The sequence below is a fragment of the Schistocerca piceifrons genome, chromosome 11 (genome assembly GCF_021461385.2).
Source record: "Schistocerca piceifrons isolate TAMUIC-IGC-003096 chromosome 11, iqSchPice1.1, whole genome shotgun sequence".
In the NCBI taxonomy this organism is placed as follows: domain Eukaryota; kingdom Metazoa; phylum Arthropoda; class Insecta; order Orthoptera; family Acrididae; genus Schistocerca; species Schistocerca piceifrons.
The window spans coordinates 53,945,722-53,967,735 of NC_060148.1; the positions used below are offsets into that span (position 1 = coordinate 53,945,722).

Sequence of the window (22,014 nt, forward strand, 5' to 3'; positions counted from 1 at the left end):
AGGCAAAAGTTAAATTTTGGTAGAGATGCCTACCAAATCTCAAATATGGGAGAATCGTCTGACGACATGTCGTATGTATATCAACTGATAGAATGGAAAAGAATATATGAACGAAGTGCTGTGCATCATAGGAAAAGAAATCAGCATATAAATGCACCAAACAGGGTCAGTCAATTTGTCTGGAATGTAGTAGATGTGCGTCCACTGTGCAAAAGTTGCGCAAAATAATATTTTCATATCATTTGATTATTACCAATGTTTACACTTTCTGCAGTCTCATTTAATTCTACACCTACATCCAGCACCGCAGAGGATACATCCCAATGCACCAGTTATTTGGGTTTCTTCCCATTCTATTCCTGCACGGAGTGCAGGAAGAATGATTGAATGCCATTGTGCGCGCATTAATTTTTCGAATTACACGATCCCTATGCGAGTCATATGTACGGGATTGTAGTATATTCAGTCATTTGAAGACCAGTACTAAGTGACCCCCCCCCACCACACACACACACACACACACACACACAGTTTCATGGTCATTTTGATTAATGTTATCAACGAAGTCTTTATACAGAGTTGCCACAAGTTTCCTGAAGAGAAATTACCCGATTTTTCCCTGACATTCTGAGATCTCAAGGGTAAGTAAAGACACAAGTTGACAAAAAATGTAAGGACTTCAGTATCTCTCCCCTGTGTGGGCAAAAATCTTAAGTACTAACATCAACATATTTTGTAATGAACTGCTTTTAGATGGAGAAAGCAACCCAAATGGTACATGTATTTCATCAAAACAACTTCTTTCAATAAAACAAAACCTTTGGTGATAAAAATATGCATTTCCTTGGAGCTGCAAGACAGATTTAAAATACCCTCACCGATTTCAGAAATAATCTCAGAAAAATGTAGGCCTCTAGAAAGAAGTGTAAAGTGTGGAAGAATTGTGTAAACCAACACTACTATGTTCGTTATTGTCAGTTATTACCACAGTGTTATGTCTCATTTTACAGGTATTGTGTAATCCTTCGAGATACCTGACCCAATAACATACAAACCACCAGCGACGAACACAATTTTCTTATTGTCTATCCTTTCTAAACTGCTTTCGTGGTGCCAAAATATACCAGTATAAAACAGTCTATAAAACACTGCAATGTACAATGTACTTGTGAGAGTCAATTCCTGAAATCCATCGTGTGTGGCCTCTCACCCACCGAGGAACCCAGTCCTCGGATAAGCCCCATTATGCCACACACGAACAGACCCGGACCTGTGGCCGGATCAGCGAGACTAGACCCGAAGGGCAGGCCTCACACGTTAGCGGGAAATGAGGCGCTTCGTATCGGCAGGCCTGATCTGTTACAGATATGCTCAGAAATGGCCAGCAGTTTTGGCCCGTCGCAGAAGTCCACTCATTTAGCCAGTTATTCATGTGTCAGACACCGTGTCGATGAAATGAGACCGCAGTGCTGAATCCGTGCAACAGATAACTGGAGCAAATACTCTGAGAATCAGTACTGGTGAGGAGAGGTAGCAACTCACTGTGAAGACAGCCACTGAGCTGCAGACGGGCACGTAGGAAAGACAAACACACTCTCGCAACTAAATTTTTGGCCATAGTTCATGTCAGAAAATGAGCGCGTGCACACACACATCCACACAATTACTCGGCCAACTCACGCACACATTACCATCTCTGGCCGCCGTGTCAACAGTCTCCGAGAATCAGATCGAGACAAACCACTCCTCGTGCCTGCCTGCCTCTCATTGGCAGCTGCTAGGCTAGCAGTAAATGGTGGCAGCACTGACTGCTTCCTGAGGGAATGGGTAGGAAGGGGAGGAGCAGTAAGAATGAGGGGTTAGAAAGCGGCACCTAGCCAGTGACAATGCACGACATCTCGGTGAACAAACCATTATCTACCGAGACGAAGATGAGGTTTTCCTTTTTTTCTTCAAATTTCCCTGACCCACTTGAAATTCCCTGATTTACAGAACTTGCGGCAATCCTGTCATAAGTGCTAAATAAGATTTCATTTGCTCTTAATAATAAATAGTTTACTATTCAGCTACTGTAGTTACCTGATGAAAATATTACATCTGTGGGACGTCTCATCTTTCTACTTACATTTAAGAGATGTTTCATGTAAGGGTTAAAATTGCATACAATTCATATGGTCCTCATTTCAATTGATCAAACTGTCAGATTCAGTGAAATTAAGGATGTCTCCAGGTGCATAATGTGGTGTTGCAGTGACTGCAGTTCACCAAAAAATTTAAACATTCATAATTACTGATTTAGTTGTCCGATGGGAAATATTTCCAGGAGTACCAGGTCCTGCTTGTGTCAGAGCCTCACGAGCAATCTAACATTGGGATCTGCATTATGATTTACAATCTTTCGAATCATATTATAACACCTCTTAAATTTGACATGTTAACTTCAGTGTTACCTTCCACTCTTCATTCTGTTGTGTAAATGCATTTAGTATGTCAAGCAAGTTGGCAAACTGATTCACATTTTACAACTTCTCTACAGTCTGTGAAAGGAAATTTCATGACATTTGTGACTTCCAGTAACTGAATTGTTTGTGGTTGACCATAACTCATCTCTTGATAAATATAATCATCAATTGAAGAATGTATTATGCCCTATCTGCTGATTAACCTTCCAGCAACAATCACAACGTCCCACGGCAGTATGCTTGGTGAGCGGTATTTACATTTACCATTACAAAATTAGATTGACAAACTAGGCAGCCTGGGACATTATCAGTAACTGATGAAATTTCAGTACGTTAGTGTCCTATATGCTGAAGTTTGCAGCAACTCCATAGTTCATGAAGTGTTGGCGGAAGTATGGGTGCCTATATTCTCACCACTAACCATTGGATTAATAGTCATGTCACAAATATGAACAATTACATGCAATATTGTCAAATGACTTTACATTCATTCTGAGCAACTCGTTCTGAACCTTACACAGATTGTTAAATATGTTTTCCTTAGACCGCCGAAGAATAGGGATGTCTGTGCCAACAAGAAAACGCACACACAAATTTCAGCCTATGTTAACAGAAGTACTGGATGCTTCTGGGAAGAGCATGTGGTGTAAGATTCTTGAAACTGGTTTACAAGAATACCACACCGGAAGCTCACTGAAAATGATGTGTATTTGGAACATAGTCAAGATCAAATGTTAATGATTGCTGCTCTGGAGCAGTTTCAATAGAACTCTGCTCTCCTGTGCCAGGCAAACATTTGATCTACTGCCAGTAGACTAAGCGTAAAACACTACTGTTTGGGAATCTCAGGGCAGTTGATGGTAGGAGTTTAGGAGGTCTCACCTGCGGAAAGAAGACCACTATGAGGAGAAGAGAGAAGTGGGAAGGAAGAGCAGGTAAATATTTGAATAATTCAATGACACGTTTCACAGTAAACCAGAAGTTTATTTGCTTTATCTGAAAATTGTGCGAAAGGTCCACCTTACACCGGACGAGTCCCACTCAGAATATCGATGACTGACCTCCTGTTGTACGCTTGGGCAAGTTGTAGAGGCGTCCTACCGTATCCGGCAGCAGATCGGTCCGCTCCCAGCCGCAACAACAGGTTGACCATGGCCACTTCACCACACGCGGCAGCAACCTGCAGAGCCGTCTGCCCGCTGCCGTCCCACGCGTCTTTGTCTGCCCTGTAAAACAGCAAGGCCATCGCGACACCCTGTCTGCCGTGTCCCGCTGCTACGTGGAGGGGCGTCTGCTGCCAGTTATTCCGTGCACTGACATCGGCACCCGCCTCCAACAGCCAGTTTACAGCCCAGACGTCGCCACCCTTCGCCGCCTTGTGAAGTGCCGTGTAACCGTTTTCACACTGGCAATTTATGTCCACTCCCTGTGCCAGGATGTCTGCGAGTTCCGCCACATTTCCACGTTCTGCAGCTTCGTGCAGCCACTTCTTCAAGGCGTCCTCCTTTGCGGCACTGGAAAACAGATTACTTTCCACAGAAATTTACTGTCACAATAGATAGCCGCAAAATTATTAACTACACCAATTGAATGCTATAAGCCCACACGATCAGTGAGAAATGTGTATTAAGATTTGTAAGTTTGCTCCAGGATGGGGAAGGAGATTTTGAGGTTACACAGAATTACTTGACATTTTTAGAGCTCTAAGAAACGTCAGAGGGTGGTATACCAAATTAGATCTGACACAGGAAGCAGAAACCAGACAGATACACAGATCTGACAACTACTGCTCTGGTACAAAGTGCTGCTCAGCCTTTTTTGAGAAACTGGCACTAAATTCCACTAGCCTGTCGGGTACCACACAAGAAAGCCAGCCATCTGACAAGTTACATTAATGCTACCGATTACGGCAGCATGTCCTCGTACTGCTTATCAGTCCAGTCCTTCACGCTACCCTTTCACCGAACACTCGTTGCTGTGACAGATGTTTAACCTTAGATAAAAAAGTACACCTGTGGGAAGGTACTATCAAGACTAAAGAAATAGCTGTGACAGTTATTTTCTCTCGATACACTTGAGCATATCACACTCACGTTATACCTGACTACATGATTTACAGATAAATATTCATTCCATTGTGATCTATTAGGTCAACTATAGATGTCTCCAAATATACCACAATGATTATTGGTATAATATTTTTTCCCTTCGAAACAAATGTTCATCATAACAAAAGAAGACATTTGTTAAATAAAAGCCCAGAAGAAAGAAATGAATATCAAGATTGTTGGCTGCCGCCACCTCTAATTCTGCAAGTACTGCTGCCCGATGACTAGCGACATCCGACGGTATTAGACAGGATCGTGAAACTTTCCCGCTGTTTCGTGAAAATTGTTTGGCAATGCACAGTATTAGAGAAGCTTTTGAGAGATTTAAGTAAGAAGCACAGGAAAAAGTAAGCAAAAGATGAGCAGGAAGACCTATTTGGTGTATTCACCCACAGCACGCACTCTTCACCCCGCAACACGTATCAAGTAAGTGGTTTGTATACAGCAGCAATTGTGGTAGATGGGAACATGTTATTCTGAAGCCTATCTTACATGGAAGTATTTTTTTTTATACTGAAATATCCAGCCCTGTAAACCTTTTAGACAAGTGCTCATCTGAGTTAATGTCACCCAAAATTTAATTCCAGCACAGCATACTGAATTTGTATACAAGGTTTTCTATGACAAATGTAACGTTTTAGATCATTACATTCAGTTAAAACAAAAATGGAGAACAGTGCACATGCAAAATATACTTAGCACCCACAGCAGTCAGATTAAGAATATTGCTCTGTTTAAGGAAGTACAATTCTGCTAAGTTTTTTGGGTCTAACTATGCAAGTATACATTTATGTCCCAAATCTGCACTAAATTTTCACCACAACTGATTGTAGACTGCAACACTGCCTTCAAAAATACAGCAGAAATATGTGAAAGTTCCATTATATCTTCGAAGCACAAAAATGCTTACGTAGTGTCTCCTTACAGAATACGCACACTGATAGTCCCGAGTGCGGATCGTGTGGAATATGTGAGATTTACACTAGTGAAATACATACCTCCAACCATTCCTTTGGGAAGTGTCCGAGAGAAGGCTCACTACTCTGTAAGTGCTACTTACAAAGACAAACATAATTAGAATTTTAGCTAACCTGATTTTAGCTTCAACCAAATCTGAGATTTCCGTCATCAGTCGCGGGCAGCAGGCCACTCCCTCTCGCCAGCCCTCCGTCTTGCGGGCCTCCAGAGGGTCCCGGGAGATCACCTCGACGGCGGCACCGAGCAGGCGCGAGCAACAGTGCTGCCAGCCCAGCACCGCACACTCCGCCACATTCTCTACAGACAACTCCTGCAGCAACCGGTCCTCGCAAGCCTCCTTCAGCAGAGGGAGGTCGTATTTGTCGGCAGCCGCGAGTAGCTCTGCCGCAGATTCTTTCCCCTCCGGGACCTCGTCCGTGTACACGTAGCGGACGAGCTGCCGCATAGTGGCAGCCTCTACGTCCGGTATCTGGACACGGCCACTGGCAGCTTCCTCCGTGTCGTGCCGCAGTAACATAGCTGCGAAGACCGGGCTCCTGGCGGCGAGTATTAACCTGTGCGCTTCTATTTCACCACCTCTGACACACAGCGTAACGTCGGCACCCGTGCCCGACGTCAGGAGCTCGGACATTGCGTGAACCAAACTGCCTCTGTTAGTGGCCATATTTAGCACCTGAAATTGGGAGGTAAAAACGACACATTAAAAGCTGCCCAGTTTCTGATACAGTAATTTAACAACTCAATAATGGCAAGTGAAGTTTGTTTAGAACAAACACTTCAATTTCACCACTTTACCTTCAGCACCTATAAACAAATACAATTAAAGACAGAAAGCAGGTTGCACAGGTCTCAGTGATATCCAAGCTAGAGAACAAGCTGTAGTACTGAGTAAAGTCCACTGCCACCACAAATATAAAAAATCATCCAGCCTTACTTTAAAAAAGCAAAATGTTTACATTATACTCAATATCTATAATACTCCAGGCTTTAGGCACAAGCAGTTCAGATCATTCTTAAACAAGAAACAAAAGCAGTGATACAACAATCTGACCGAGATAAATGCTCTGCCAACAGCAGTGAAAATTCCATCACGGACCAGCGAACTAACGATTACTTCAACATAGTAGCAAGCATTGGTACCAACAATAAACTGGCAAATGCAGATGCATTAGCTTTAGTTTTGATGCAAGGCACGTACCCACATGTAGTCTCAAAATTACATTAGGTAAATAGAGAGTTGTAATTGTGTTGGCTCTAATGGTGTTCATAGCATATTTAAAATGTAGTGGAGGTTCCTAGAAATAACCTTACGCTATCTCTGTTATTAATGACTCATGGCATAACTGACAGAACTTAATATCCTGCATTGACACCCAGCTATATATATTTTTCAAAAAGATTTTGAGAAAATAGCCTGGGATACAACACACCCATTCATCAAACAAACTTAGCTGTGCTTACCTGGCATTCATGCAGGACGCTCCACAGGGAACAATACACTACCTCACAAGATAAGTGCAGCTGACTGTGTACACTATGTATTGTGACACCTATTCACAATGGTGTGACATGCAAACTAAATGTTACATTAAACTAGAGTCCACATGCCAAGGATTTAATCAGAAACGACCCCCCCCCCCCCAAAGTTGTTTGTTTGGGAGTTAACAAAATCTTTGTCACGGTAACAGATATAACGTGACAAACCTGTCAAGAGGGTTGGTTTGTGATGGTTGAAGGGACCAGACAACAAAGGCCATCGGTCCCTTTTTCCACAATCATGAAACACTCACAAGGAACAAAAACAAGCAACAGAGATGACAGAACAAGAAGACAAAGACCAGAAAAGAGGAATTAAAAACACACAATGTGTTACAGTAGTTGGCTAACCATGGAAACAAAAGAAAAGGGAAAAGCCAACCACCAAGAGATAAACTAAAAATCCCAATCTAAAAGCATAAGCCAAAGGTGAGAAACAACAAAAGAGAGAAACCCTTTGAGCGATAAAAACCCCCTGCACAAATAAAACTCAAAACTAAGCCTGCCATGACAGCATTCATTAGAAGTGCAGGGAGCACATCAGGCAGTGCAAATGTCTGCCTGAGCACAGTTAAATGTGGACAGTCCAACAAAATATCGGCCACTGTCAATGCTGAACCGTAGCGACAGAGGTGGGTCCTCGCGGCACAATAAATAACCGTGCGTCATCCAGGTGTAGCCAATGCGCAGCCGACAGAGCACAACAGTCCTTGCGAGAGACCCGGAGGAAGAGTGCCACCCACCGATAGTCTGCTTGACAATCCGAAGTTTGCTGAGTGAAGGCAGGGTGCGCCATTCATCAGCCCAGGTACCGAGAACCTGCTGCCGCAAAACTGAAAGGAGATCACACTCCGAAAGGCCAATCTCCAAAGCTGGTGCACCGACAGCCTGTTTGGCCAGTGTTCATTACACGGGATGCCGACACGATTTGGGGTCCACACCAAAACCATGGAACGGCCGCAATGGGCGGGAGAGTGGACGGACTCCTGGATAGCAGTCACCAGACGAGAGCGAGGGAAACACTGGTCGATAGCTCATAAACCGCTCAGCGAGTTACTACAGATAAAGGACTCACCTGACCATGAGCGGATATACTCTAGGGCACGAGAGATGGCGACCAGCTCGGCAGTGAAAAAACTGCAGCCAGACGGTTATGAGCGCCGTTCAGAATAATCCCGAGAGTAAGAACAGGGAATTGCAGATTCCGTGGCAGAAACGATGCCGGTGGCGATCGTGGGAACCACCACATCAATGGCACCACGAGAATGAGGCTCAAGAGTGGCAACGCAGGTGAACCAGTCCCAGTCAGCCTTATTCAAAAGCCCATCTGGGGAGGCACCGAGGTGAGTGGCGCTGGGGCAGTGACAGAAAGATCGGAAAGTGGTCACTACCACACAAGTCGTCATGCACACTCCAATGGACAAACGGTACAAGGCTGGGGCTGGAGACAAAGGTCGATGGTCGAGTACATGCTGTGTGCCACACCGAAATGTGTGGAGGCATCATTATTTAATAGAGAAAGGTCGAGCTGTGCCAACACTTTCTCAGTGACAGTGCCTCTGCCTGTTGCCACCAATCCACTCCACAAAGGGTTAAGGTGGGTTTAAGTCCCCCCCCAATAACAAAAAAGGTGGCGACAATTGGGCTATCAACGCAGCCAATACATGCTGCAAGTCATCACCATCCGGCAGAAGATAGAGACTGCAGACAGTTAACAGCCTGAGGCATCAAAACCCGAACAGCGACAGCCTCTAAAGGTGTCTGAAGAGGGACACACTCACTGTAAAGCGTGTTAAGGACGTAGACACAGACTCCACCAGATACCCTCTCATAAGCTGCTGGATTCTTGTAATAACCCAAATAGCCACGGAGGGCGGGGGTTCGCATCACCGGAAACCCAGTTTCCTGGAGAGCAATGCATAAGAAAGGGTGAAGGCTGAGAAATTGTCGGAGCTCAGCAAGGTGGTGGAAAAAACTGCTGCAGTTCAACTGGAGGATGACATTGTCCACGGAGGAAAAAGGCGTGAAGAGATCGAGGTGGTAGGTTACACCGCTGGATCACCTGCTGCCACCAACTGAGTACCCGTACGATCGACTTTCACGGTGTCTGAGGGTCCTGTGAGATCTAGGTCCTCAGTAGATGCCAGAATCTCAGCAGAGCTCGTACGTTGCAGTGGGGTGGGCCACCATAAGTTCCTTCGTCTTAGAGGTCTTCTTCTTGGACATTTCTCGCTGCTCCTTGGGTTTCATTGGCTGGGAAGGCTTCACTGATTCAGCCTCTGCGACTGAGGAGGATCGTGAAGCCCTACAACCAGCTGCTTGTGGGCACTTACACCACTGGTGGAAACCTAGGAAAAGAGGGACCCAAAGGACCACTTCTGAGCAAGATGAGGCAAAGAAGTTTGACGCTTCTCCAGCTTAGAAGTGGGGATGGACGTCCCTGATGGGTGGGGGATGTTGTTCCTGAAGTAGGTGGCGCAGGAGCAACAGAGTGTAGTGCCCCTCAGGTCAAGGGGGTAGATGTAGTGTATTGGTCTGGGTGCCGACTGGAATTCGCTGAACTTGATGGGGCTACCACTGTTGTCATAGGGGTGGCATAAGACGAAGTCATTCGCTTAAGATGGAGTCGTTTGTATTTCCTCTTAGCCTCAGTGTCGGTCAGTCAGTCCAGGGTCTTTTATTACATTATTTTCTGCTCTTTCTGTAAAATCCTGCAGCCTGGTGAACAAGGTGAATGATGCTCTCTGTTGACACAGATGGGAGGCAGGGCACACTGAGTATTGGGATGCGATGGGTGTCCGAAATCTCGACATGTGACACTGGAAGTACAGCAGGAAGACATACGGCTGAAGTTCCAGCCCTTAAAGCACCGCATCAGGTGAGGGATATAGAGCTTGACGTCACAGTGGTAGACCATCACCTTGACCACCTCAGGCAATTTATCAAACCTCTAACGCCAAGATGAAGGCACCAGTGGCAACCTGATTATCCCTCGGACCTCGATGAATGTGGCAGATGAAATTAACATCTCACCACTCTAAATTGGCGTGCAGCTCATCATCAGACTGCAAAAGAAGGTCCCTGTGGAACATAATAACCTGGATCATATTTAGGGTCTTATGGGGCACGATTGTAACCGAAACATCCCCAACTTGTCACAAGCGAGTAAAGACCGTGACTAGGCAGAGGATGATGATTTTATCAAAACTGACCCAAAACATGTGAGATTGCTTTTGGTCACCTATTACGACAGGCAGGAAGACCGCAGGGCTATTCTAACCCCTGGACCCACAGGGGGACAAACCTGTCAAGAAGCTCTGTTAAAATTCATTCATTCAAATTTAGTTGGTGTACTGGGAATAGCATTAAGCATGAAGTGAAAGGAAGCTGCCATATTTAGTGCATTAATAGCACTACGATTAGCTTGTCTTATTACTGTACACTGAGATAACAGTCACGGTATAGCAACGTGCACATATACTGATGGTGGTAGTATCAAGTACACAAGGAATAAAGGAGGCAGAGCTGTCATTTGTAGTCAGGTGAAAAAGGTTTCTGAAGTGATTATGGCCACACAACTGGAATTAAACTTTCCGTGCGGAATGGTAGTTGCAGGTAGATGTACGGCACATTCAATTTCGTAAAGCATTACACAGTTCATTATTCCGAGATCCACAATGTCGAGAGTCTGCCGAGAATACCAAATTCCAACCGTTACATCTCGCCACGGGCAACACTGCTGCGGCACTGGCAGAGGGTTGTCAGTGGTAACAGGCAAGCAACAATGTGTGAAATAACCACAGAAGCCAATGTGGGAAATACAATGAATGTATCTGTTAGGACAGTGAGGTGAAATGGACTATGGAAGCAGTGCCTCTGCTAACAGTACATCGCTTCCAGTGCCCGTCCTAGCCTCGTGATCGTATCGTTTGGACCCTCGATGACTGGAAAAACCACGGCAAGGTCAGACGAGTCCCAATTTCAGATGGCGGAGTTCTAGTGTAGTGCAGAGCCTATGAAGCCGCAGTTGTCAATAAGGCACTGTGCAACTTGGTGATGGCTCCATAATGGTGGGGGCTATGTTTACATTACATGGAACTGATCACTTACTGGGAAAGGTTGTTTTCGGCTACCTTAAGACCATTTGCAGCCACTCAAGGACAATGGTCCTGAACAATGATGGATTTTTATGAATGATAATGTGCCATGTCACAAGGACACAACTGTTAGCAATTGTTTGAAGAACGTTGCGGATAATTCGCGTTAATGATGTGGCCACCCAGACTGCCCAATGTGAATCCCATCAAACATTTAAGGGATCTAATAGGGTGGTCAGTTCCAGCACAAAATGATGCACCAGGAATATTTTCACAATTATGGAGAGCAATAGAGGCAGCATGGCTCAATATTTCTACAGGGGACTTACAACAACTTGGTCAGTCCATACCATATCGAGTTGCTGCACTGTGCTTGGCAAAAGGAGGTCCATATCCCATGACTTGTAGTCTCAGTATATGCTCACTATTGTTGTCACCTCAGAAGGGTTTCCATCTTGGTAAGATATACAGAACACACATTTGGGAATTCCATTTATAATGCAATTTATGTTACAAATAAATTGCACAATTAATACACATCAGTTTTATTAGATGTTAGACAAGTCCCTGTAGAATAATTTGATTCCTGCCAAACATACACAGCACATCAGAAACAAACTATATAACAGATTTGGGATGTCTACAAAGCACCACCACTAACTGGTACTGGAGAGGAGAATTCTCTATCTCACCTGATACACAAGCTAATTGGCAATAAAACTTAACATCCGTGTCTGCCAATCTTTAATAACACAACCCAGAATGGAATGAAATTTTTAGAGATACAGGTAACTCACTTTTGTCAGGTATAATTACATATCCTAATATTACAAAAGCAACAACTAATATGTTCAAGAGAACCACACACCCGACTAGTGAGTGCATCACATGTTCTTGGGAAGTTAATAGATCCATCTTTCATTAAATCCTCCCCACTCCCCCAACAGTGTCTTTCCACCGTCCACATAACCTTCGTAACCTCTTGGTTCATCCCTATGTAATCCCGAAACCACCTTCCCTGCCTCTGGCTCCTACCCTTGTAACTGCCCCCGGTGTAAAACCTGTCCCATGCACCCTCCCACCACCACCTACTCCAGTCCTGTAGCCCGGAAGGTGTACACGATCAAAGGCAGAGCCACGTGTGAAAGCACCCACGTGATTTACCAACTGACATGCCTGCACTGTGAAGCCTTCTATGTGGGAATGACCAGCAACAAACTGTCCATTCGCATGAACAGACACAGGCAGACAGTGTTTGTTGGTAATGAGGATCACCCTGTGGCTAAACATGCCTCGGTGCACGGCCAGCACATCTTGGCACAGTGTTACACTGTCCGGATTATCTGGATACTTCCCACTGACACCAACCTATCAGAACTCTGTAGATGCGAACTTGCCCTTCAATATATTCTCTCTTCCCGTTAACCAACAGGCCTCAAACTCCGCTAATTTCTAGTTGCCGCCCCCTCGTACCTCACGTGTCATTCGACAATATCTTTGCCTCTGTACTTCCGCCTCGACTGACATCTCTGCCCAACCTCTTTGCATTTACATGTGTCTGCCCGTGTCTGTAAATGTGCGGATGAATATTTGTGCATGTGCCCGAGTGTATACCTGTCCTTTTCCTCCCCCTAAGGTAAGTCTTTCTGCTCCCGGGATTGGAGTGACTCCTTACCCTCTCCCTTAAAACCCTAAAACCCACATCCTTTCATCTTTCCCTCTCCTTCCCTGTTTCCTGATGGAGCAACCTTGGGTTGCGAAAGCTTGAAATAAACTTATTTGTGTGTGTGTGTGTGTGTGTGTGTGTGTGTGTGTGTGTGTGTGTGTTTATCAACATACCAGCACCTTGGTAAGTTACAGCATATATATCAAAAGATGCTGTAACTTACTAAACGAAAGTGCTGGTATGTTGATAGAGACAATAAACACACACACACACAAATTTCAAGCTTTAGCAACCCACAGTTGCTTCATCAGGAAGGAGGGAAGGAGAGGGAAAGACCAAAGGAAGTGGGCTTTTGGGTTTTAAGGGAGAGGGTAAGGAGTCATTCCAAACCCGACAGCAGAAAGACTTAACTTAAGGGGGGAAAAAGGGCAGGTATACGCGCGCGCGCCCACACACACACACACACACACACACACACACACACACACACACACACACACACACACAGAGAGAGAGAGAGAGAGATCCATCAGCACATATACATATTGTCTGTATATTGTCTGTCTATAGGGTGACTGACAGATTTTTAATTCCTACTCTGCAATATTGTTATGTAGCACTTCCAACGGGTTTACATCTACACAGCACTGTAAAAAGCTAATACAACTGAATACAAAATTCTTGGAAAATGGACAATAAATTTCATGACTATTTCAAAATGTGTAAAAAAAATTAACATGGTTGTCTGTGAGGCAAAGGAACTGTACAACTGGTAGTTTATATTCTACTGTAGGAATAAATATGAAGCCGTGTGGGGAGTTAAAACGATAAAACACAATATGCTGCCAGTCTACAATTTAGCACAGAATGGCATTCTAAAAATTTAAGACAAACACAAATTAAGAAAACTTCAGGCCTAGATGAAGTACTAGGCAAGTGCCTTGTGATCAAATACCCTTTCACAGAAGGAAGATTTGTACAATTCTGCTACAGCAGTCATTATATTTGAAACAAATTATTTAGTTCAAAACTACTGACCAAATTTGCCTTCTTAGTCAGCTTCAAGTCAATGTGTACCATGTCCATACGTATATAGCATAGTGGTCATAAAAGGAACAGGACTTCCGAGACTACTCCAGCAACATCGGAATTTCATAAACCATATTAAAATGCTTCATTCCACTCGAATTACACGTTTCTATGTCCTGATGCACTCTGAAGTACCTGATATTCAGCTTTTCATGTGGTTTGCGTGACGCCAATTTTCTTGGAGGTCCACTACCGTATCCTGATGTTTCGTTCTTTATTATGGTATAATGTCATTCATCCCAGAAAATGAAAATTTCCACTTGAAATTGAACGTGGTTGAAAGTAGCCGATAGTGCGGAATGAAACACTTCGTTTCAAATAAACTGCCTCAGCGGAAAAAAAATTAGTAGAAGCAAATTTATCTATAAAACAGACAAATTGCTTCTTTAAGACATTAATGGTTGATTGCTAATAACATGGAAATATAAAACTCAGAAGATTGAAACTACCAACTTATTTTGGTCTTTCATGATTATGAGAGTGTATATTAATTCACTTGATGGCTCCCAGCCACAGAAATCTGTTTTGATTTCGTTTGACGTGGGAGCTGTAAATGAAGAGACCAGCAACATTACGAAGACACAAAACACATACACGGGTCACATGGGGAAGGACCCCCCCCCCCCACTATAACACTCTGCACATGCGCAAATCTGGCAGCTTGGGTGCGCCAGCATCTGGCTACTTGTTGGTACTGCCCATACGGCAAACAGCCACACTTCAAGGAGCCACAAGCGGGAGGAAGGCACTGCTCATACGAACCTATAGTATCCTATTCTTCAGTTGACCTACATAACTCAACTGAAGAATGAGATACTATCACAAGAAAGGAAAAAAGACAAGTAACGTTAACCTCTGTTGACGTATGAGCTGTATACCGAACTTTAGCTGATCTTCATAGGTTAACTGCAGTACGGTATCAAATTAGACGCATTGCAACTTTTTTGCCTTTGCTAGTGCTAGGTCAACTGGAGTACGGGATACAAATTTTACAGGTGTTGCTTTTTTCGCCCCTGCTACTACTAGCAACCTATTCTTCAGCTGATACTAGTACCAGCAGAAGCGAAAATATCGATAGATGTAAAATCTGTATCCCAGGTTGCTAATGCTAGTAAAGACAAAAAAATCTATGTAAGTAACATTGGCATCCCGTACCTCAGTTGAAAACTGAAGGCAAAAAAAGCGATATACATAAAATCTTATCCCACACTTCAACTGACCTAAACAGCTAAGCTGAAGTTAAGTGGTATGAAATTTTTTTCCACCTTCGATACTAATAGTATCGGATGTAAATTATCATAGTGGTACTAGTGACAGTGAAAAAACCTCCAACAGTAAAATTTGTATCCCGTATTTCAGTTTATTTAGGTCAACTAAAGAATAAGATACTAGCATAGGTGAAAAAACTTCAACTGTAAAATTTGTATTCCATATTGCAGTTGACACACCCTACCCTAAGTCTTCCATCTTGATAGGAATACATAAAATCCAAACCTACAAACAAAACCAAAAAATAAAAATTCCTCAGAATGAAAAACAATCTTCCTAAAAATCTCATACACACTAAGAATGAAAATATGTACTGAAATAATTGGAATGAACAGATGGTTTAATACAAGCGACAAAAATGTTACACAATGTCCAGCTCTATCTTTAAAAACATTTATTTATTTCAATTTACAATGCTGCTATGCCACCAAAGATAACCTATTTACAACCTACAGCTCGATAATAAAGGCATTATTGGTTGTGAGTAAACTACGATACATTGGATCACGTGTAGGCCCCAGAATACAATCTGCAAATAACCAGCAGAACCCTCAACAAGTGAACTATAGTGTGATACTGCCACTGCTGCACCGCAATCTCCCCCCCCCCCCCAACACACACACACACACACACACACACACACACACACACACACACACACACACAATGAAATATTCGCACTAGTAGCTGTAACTGGCCTGGAGACACTGGAAGGTCTCGGAACCAAGCTTTAAATTTTAAGACATTTCCAGTGGCAGATGTGAACTCTGACCACGGTTGTTTGATTTGTCCATAAAAACTGAAGAAACTTCAAAAAGTCGGATATTTAAGGCCAGAGATTAGGCCTGGATTAACTGAAAGAACAAGAGGTTTTAGAGGGGATATTATAGAAGGGCAATTCCATCCATCTGCTTTGACCCATTACGTCATGAACCTGGCAGAAAGTCTCCAATGTGGCGCCTATGATGCCACTGCATACACACGGCAACAAACACGAAAATACATATAAATAAGAAAGTTACATTTCCCCAAAAGTACAATCAAACTAAGGGGACAACCATGGGAAACTGGAGGTTTTCGGGTGAGGGCAAGCTAAATATAACAGTAAAAAGAACACACCATGATCCCAAAAGACAAAATGATAAACGAAAAGAAAAAATTTACTACATTCCACTACAACAAAAATGTGCAGGAATCTGACACTTCCCTTGAACTATGAAGGTGAAGATACCAAAGCATGAATACCTACAACTAAAACAATGAAAATTGGCATCCGACATTTCCCTTTACCAATATGTCAACCCCAAATGACTATACCAAAACACTAACACCTACAATTACAAAAATGGGAATCGGTCACTTCAAGTGACCCATATAGATCAACCATAACTGTTGATATCAAAAAATCAGCACCTACAACTACGAGAAATAAAATCAAAACCTCAGAGATCCACAAATCAAACATCACTACATAAAATACATCATTAATACACAAAACATCACAACTGGAGAAGAATTGACAAAAAACCATTTACTTACCACAAGCAAATTCCCGCATTGAAATCTAGATTGGCAAGCCGCCCCCCCCCCCCCCCCCCCCGCCCACATATATTGAACATCTTACCACAGTACAAACAACAAACCAGTAACACCTATCGAAACCACACACACACACACACACACACACACACACACACTGTGAGTGAGTGTGTGTGTGTGTGTGTGTGTGTGTGTGTGTGTGTGTGTGTGTGTGTGTGTGTGTAGGAGGGGGGGGGGGGGGGGGTGTAGCCTGTCCCCGATATTAGATCGGTATACTGAGCATGCAGCAAAGGATACAAAAGAAAAATTTCGAGTATGAATTAAAACCTAAAGAGAAGAAATAAAAGCTGTGAGGTATGCTGATGGCTGATGACACTGATTCTGTTAGCAAAGGACCTGGAAGAGCAGTTGAACTGAATACACAGTATCTTGAAAGGAGAATATAAGATGAACAAAAAGAAAAGCAAAATGAGGATGATGGAATTAGTGAATTAAATCGGGTGATGCTGAGGGAATTACATTGGAAATGAGACACAAAGAAGTAAATGAGTCTGGCTATTTGGGGAGCAAAATAACTGATGGTCATGCAGAGAGGATATAAAATGTAGACTATGGCAAGTAAAGCATTTCTGAAGAGATTTCTTAACATCGAATACAGGTTAACTGCCAGTAAGTCTTTTCTGGAAGTTTTTGTATGGATTGTAGCCATGTGTAGAAGTGAAACATGGACGATCAACAGTTTAAGCATGAAGAGAATAGAAGCTTTCGAAATGTGGCGCTATAGAAGAATGCTGAAGATTAGATGGGTAGATCACATAACTGATTAACTACTGAATAGAACTGGGGAGAAGAGGAATTTGTGGCACAACTTAACAACGGAGCAGTTGGTAGGACACATTCTGAGGCATCAAGGGATCACCAATTTAGTATCGGAGGGAAGCGCAGAGGATACAAATCTTAGAGGCAGACCAAGGCATCAATACAGTAAACTGATTCAGAATGATATAGGTTGCAGTAGTTATTCAGATGGAAAAGTTTGCACAGGAGAAAGTATCATCGAGAGTTGCATCAAACCAGTCTTGTATATTGAAGACCACAACAAGTGGTAACACTACTCTGCGGCATAGCCTATTTAACACATTTTAATCACAAAACGTACATGGCAAAATCAGAAAACTCACAGTAAATACTGGACAAGACACCAACTACTCTTTTTACGCATATAATGTACGTACAAATAAAACTACGAGAAATGCAAGGGGGGGGGGGGGGTCCATTACCTAAAATCTACAACTACTGCCAATGTTTAAGAAATCAAGACATTAAAAACTCTATATGAATGCAATGCCTTAAGCAAACACATTGCAGCTAACTTCACTCTTTTACGCTTATTAATCTTAACGAAAATCCGCCGTATTCACACCTTCAACCTCATTCCCTAACACGAATTGGAATACCACATGTTGTTCGAAACAATTTGGCTGCAAAATGTGTTCAACAGTAACTGTCCTCAATCACAATATTACCGATGGCGAGAAAATATTCTTACTTGCTAGAATGGTCAGTACAATAACTGCGACTGAAAAAAAACACACATGAACTAACAAATTTTTCCAAAGCCTACTATAAGAATGCACAGCTTCCTTGAAGCTTACATCACATCATCTACAGTTACTATCACGTGGAACCAAGGGCAAGCATACTGTTTCATGCACACACAATATTTTTGCGGCGAACTAATCTACAATGTATTGCAAGCAGAACACTGAAACACTTTTTCGCGTCATAGACAAAAAGTTAATAGCGCGACTAAAACGATTAGGACTCACCAGTTACAATGAATGAAGAAATACAGACAGCGAAAAACGAACGGCAAACAGAAACTTCTCTTCGACTACTCAAATCGTCGACCCGTCGACCGCAAAACAAATGAACAAGAGAGATGAGAAATTACCAGAGTGTCTGCTACAACGCGAATTGCTACCAACTTCTTTCTATGTGGTCGAACTAATACATACATCTTTGTTTTTTTGTTTTAAGGCCACCCAACGAGTTAAAATTTCATAGAGTGGCTATAGGTCCGGCATGTTTGAAGCAAATTGAAGTTCTGTCCGCCATGTTTTCTTTAGTCAAGGCATTCGTCTGCTGTGTCCCGCCCCCTTGTAACTGCGTATGACTTACTTGAAATAGCCCCTACTAGCTTTATTTTTTCTAAAACAAGCAATAGACAGCAGTGATTTCAGTGTACACTGACAGCAAAAAGGGATGTTTTTGTCGAAATATGGCTAAACTTTTCGATGTAGATAACACTACAAGACAACTCAAATAAGTTTGTCCATCCACTATAACGTTACTTGTTGCCCATAAATTAATGCAATTGGAGCAGGTACCACCAGAATATTACGGTGAAACTCCTAAACACGCTGTGGTTAACTATTAGAAACAGTAACGGGCGCAGAAATGTGATATTTTTGTCGCTATTTCAAAGTAAACAGTCAAAGCCTCAAACACCAGTACACTGTGAACGAGAATATTATTTGAAATATGTGTTACAAGTAGTTAACACAAGCATAGTAATTCAATAATAATAATAATCTACAAGAAAGGTAAAATAATTTATTTACATTTAATTTTTACAATGTTTTAACTGACATTCGTATTTTTTCCGTCTTTTCACTGACCTTTAAATAAAATAAGCTTCGTGGTTAGTTGTCCCACAACTTTACCTCTCTGCTCAGATGATTTTGATCTGCATAAGTGATTTATTTGACATACAAAAAAATGTTTGAGCAGCAGTTTTATCAGTTTAACATAATGGGTTTCTTCACCAAATTCGGTTTCTGTAAAAAGATGTTCATTGTTTATAAATGAGGAGCCCCTCACCAATTGCAACACTTCTGTCTGGAACCTCAACAAAAGGTTTTTCTGACATTTCAGGATTATGTCTTCATTATTTCTGAAAACCTCAGCAACATTACAAAGTTTAACAACATCATTAGCTGGATTGATTAAACTGGTTTTCACATCTTTCACTGCAATCAATCCAGTTCTTTTAGCCTCAATACAAGCAAAAATACCTTCTAAGCAGTCAGTTAATTTTGTTTCTCATCTGTCTCATTATACACAGCCTCTTATTTTTTCCCCATCCCAAACAAGGTCCTTCTTAATAGCCATCTCATCAAACATCAATGTTGCAAAAATTTGGGTTGTGCTATTCTCAACTTCAGAGGCAATTTTAGTGAAACCCTCCTCAGTAAAACCTGGATGGCCACCCACTGACATTGCCCAACGGCGAAGCGTTCTTGGGTGGGGTAATTTCACAAATTTTCGTAAGTAGCTGTATGCCTTGGCAGAATAAAAGTGTAGGGTCAGGGCAAATTTCCTTATTTGCTGAGAATAATGGCATACTTTAGCAATGCACTGAAGTTCCAATAGCTCCTTCAACAAACCAACTACAAGTTCACTGTTTAACATATCAGAAACTGAACTACATAGCCTTCTTCTCAAACCAGCAACTAAAGTCTGTAACTGCACTATTCTTCTTTTGTGTCATGCACTAAGTTGCTTCATTTGCTTTATCCGCTTCTTTAGTCGCACATTCTCTACTTGTACTCAGTTATATTGTGTTTTCAACTTCTTAGGGCTTGGTAGACAGTAATTGTGGTCAGCAGAAACAGATGTGGGTCCGACAGGCACTGAAAGAATGCAGTTACATTGTAAGTTTAAAACAGAGTTACACCATCAGATTATAATAAAGTATGTAATTCAAAGTAATAAGAACACCGAGAAAATTAAATTATTGACTTACTTTGTGCTAATGATGTCACTGTTTACACTGCGATTTGTATCGGCACATGTATGAGATACATGTATATGCGACTTTGCGACATGTATCGCGACTTGTATGAGTTGACAAGTATCAACCTCATACATGTATGAGCGTGCGTTTACACTGGTTGATATGTATCACTGTGCGATAGCTTCCGACGACGATTTGGAAGTTTTCACATTTTTATGTGCTGATACACTTGCTCTTTTGGAAGATGATAGGAAGAAAAGGCGAAGGAAGCGTGGATGGTGGCACAGAGAGTTTCTCGCGAATTAACGCTAGAGGATGGCGCATATTTTAGAAATTATGTTAGGATGAGTATGGAGGATTTCCGCGGTTTGTTATCACTTTTGGCTCCTCTTGTGTCCAAAACCAACACAAACTTTCGGGAAGCGATTCCACCAGAGGATCAGTTGGCAGTAACAATCCGTTTTTTAGCCACTGGGGATTCCTCGTAAAACGAAGATTTCATGACAAAACATTTGCATTGTCGCGCGATAGCTAATGCCAACGTCTCACACACGATTGTCGGCATCCGTTGTCAACATTATCACGCGAGGCCGCCGGAATAACAGCAAAACATTGATATACGTGCCAGATGCATGAAAAAATTATATAATGTATTACATACTCTGATATATATAAAACTTTTACCTTCACTTATTGGTATAAAACTTGCACAATGGCCTCGCAAACACGAAGAATAATGTTGCATATGGCACTTTTTGATATTCTATGCAGATACATTAACGTCGAAACGACAGTCGGCACCTTCAAAACTCAAACAGCCGCCAAAGAGCCTGGTACTACGCATACGCTAATCGTCGAAATAAGCGGCAGTCGACAAGGCGACAGGAAATGATAGTACTGCGCATGCGCGAGTTCTTCAAATGTCACTCATACATGTCGCGTATATGGCCAAAAAGCGATATACAAAATGTATACGCGACATGTATGAGCTCGAGGGTCCGCATACAAGTTCCGTGAATTTTTGTATGAGGTGATGTATCGCGACATGTCAAATTGACATGTCGCTCATACATGTCGCGATACATGTATCCCAGTGTAAACGTACCTTAACAGCACTATCTTGCAAATTGTCGAAAGATCGCTTTCTGGGTTGTGGTCGTAATACTTTATATTGCTTTTGTAAATGTGATGGAAAGTTAAAGATAGTAGGTACTGCTTTTGACAAAAGGCGCCTGTGGACATTTGTGTGGTACATATATTTCTCTTCAAAATGAGCTGAACAGAGGTAACTGGCTGTAGTAGGAAACCAGTTTTCTCGCTTCATATTTATAACCCATCTTTTTGTAATTTCCTTATCTTTTAAAGGAAATCTGTAATCAACGATAAATAAATTACTTTCCTGCATTTGCCTTAAGCATAATTACAGTTCCAATGCAAATGACTCTTTAATAAACATTAAAAAACGTGTGTC

The 22,014-nt window shown here is 42.3% G+C and overlaps 1 protein-coding gene across 1 annotated transcript; it reads right to left on the reverse strand.

Moving 5' to 3' along the window:
- Positions 1 to 3,453: 3,453 nt before the first annotated feature.
- Positions 3,454 to 18,653, reverse strand: LOC124720158 (BTB/POZ and MATH domain-containing protein 2-like). Its single transcript, XM_047245466.1, has 3 exons — positions 18,574 to 18,653; positions 5,662 to 6,221; positions 3,454 to 3,976 (listed from the first exon to the last, which is right to left on the reverse strand). The coding sequence occupies exons 2-3, from the start codon at positions 6,210 to 6,212 to the stop codon at positions 3,484 to 3,486; spliced, it is 1,044 nt and encodes a 347-aa protein (XP_047101422.1). The 5' UTR covers positions 6,213 to 6,221; positions 18,574 to 18,653; the 3' UTR covers positions 3,454 to 3,483.
- Positions 18,654 to 22,014: the final 3,361 nt, after the last annotated feature.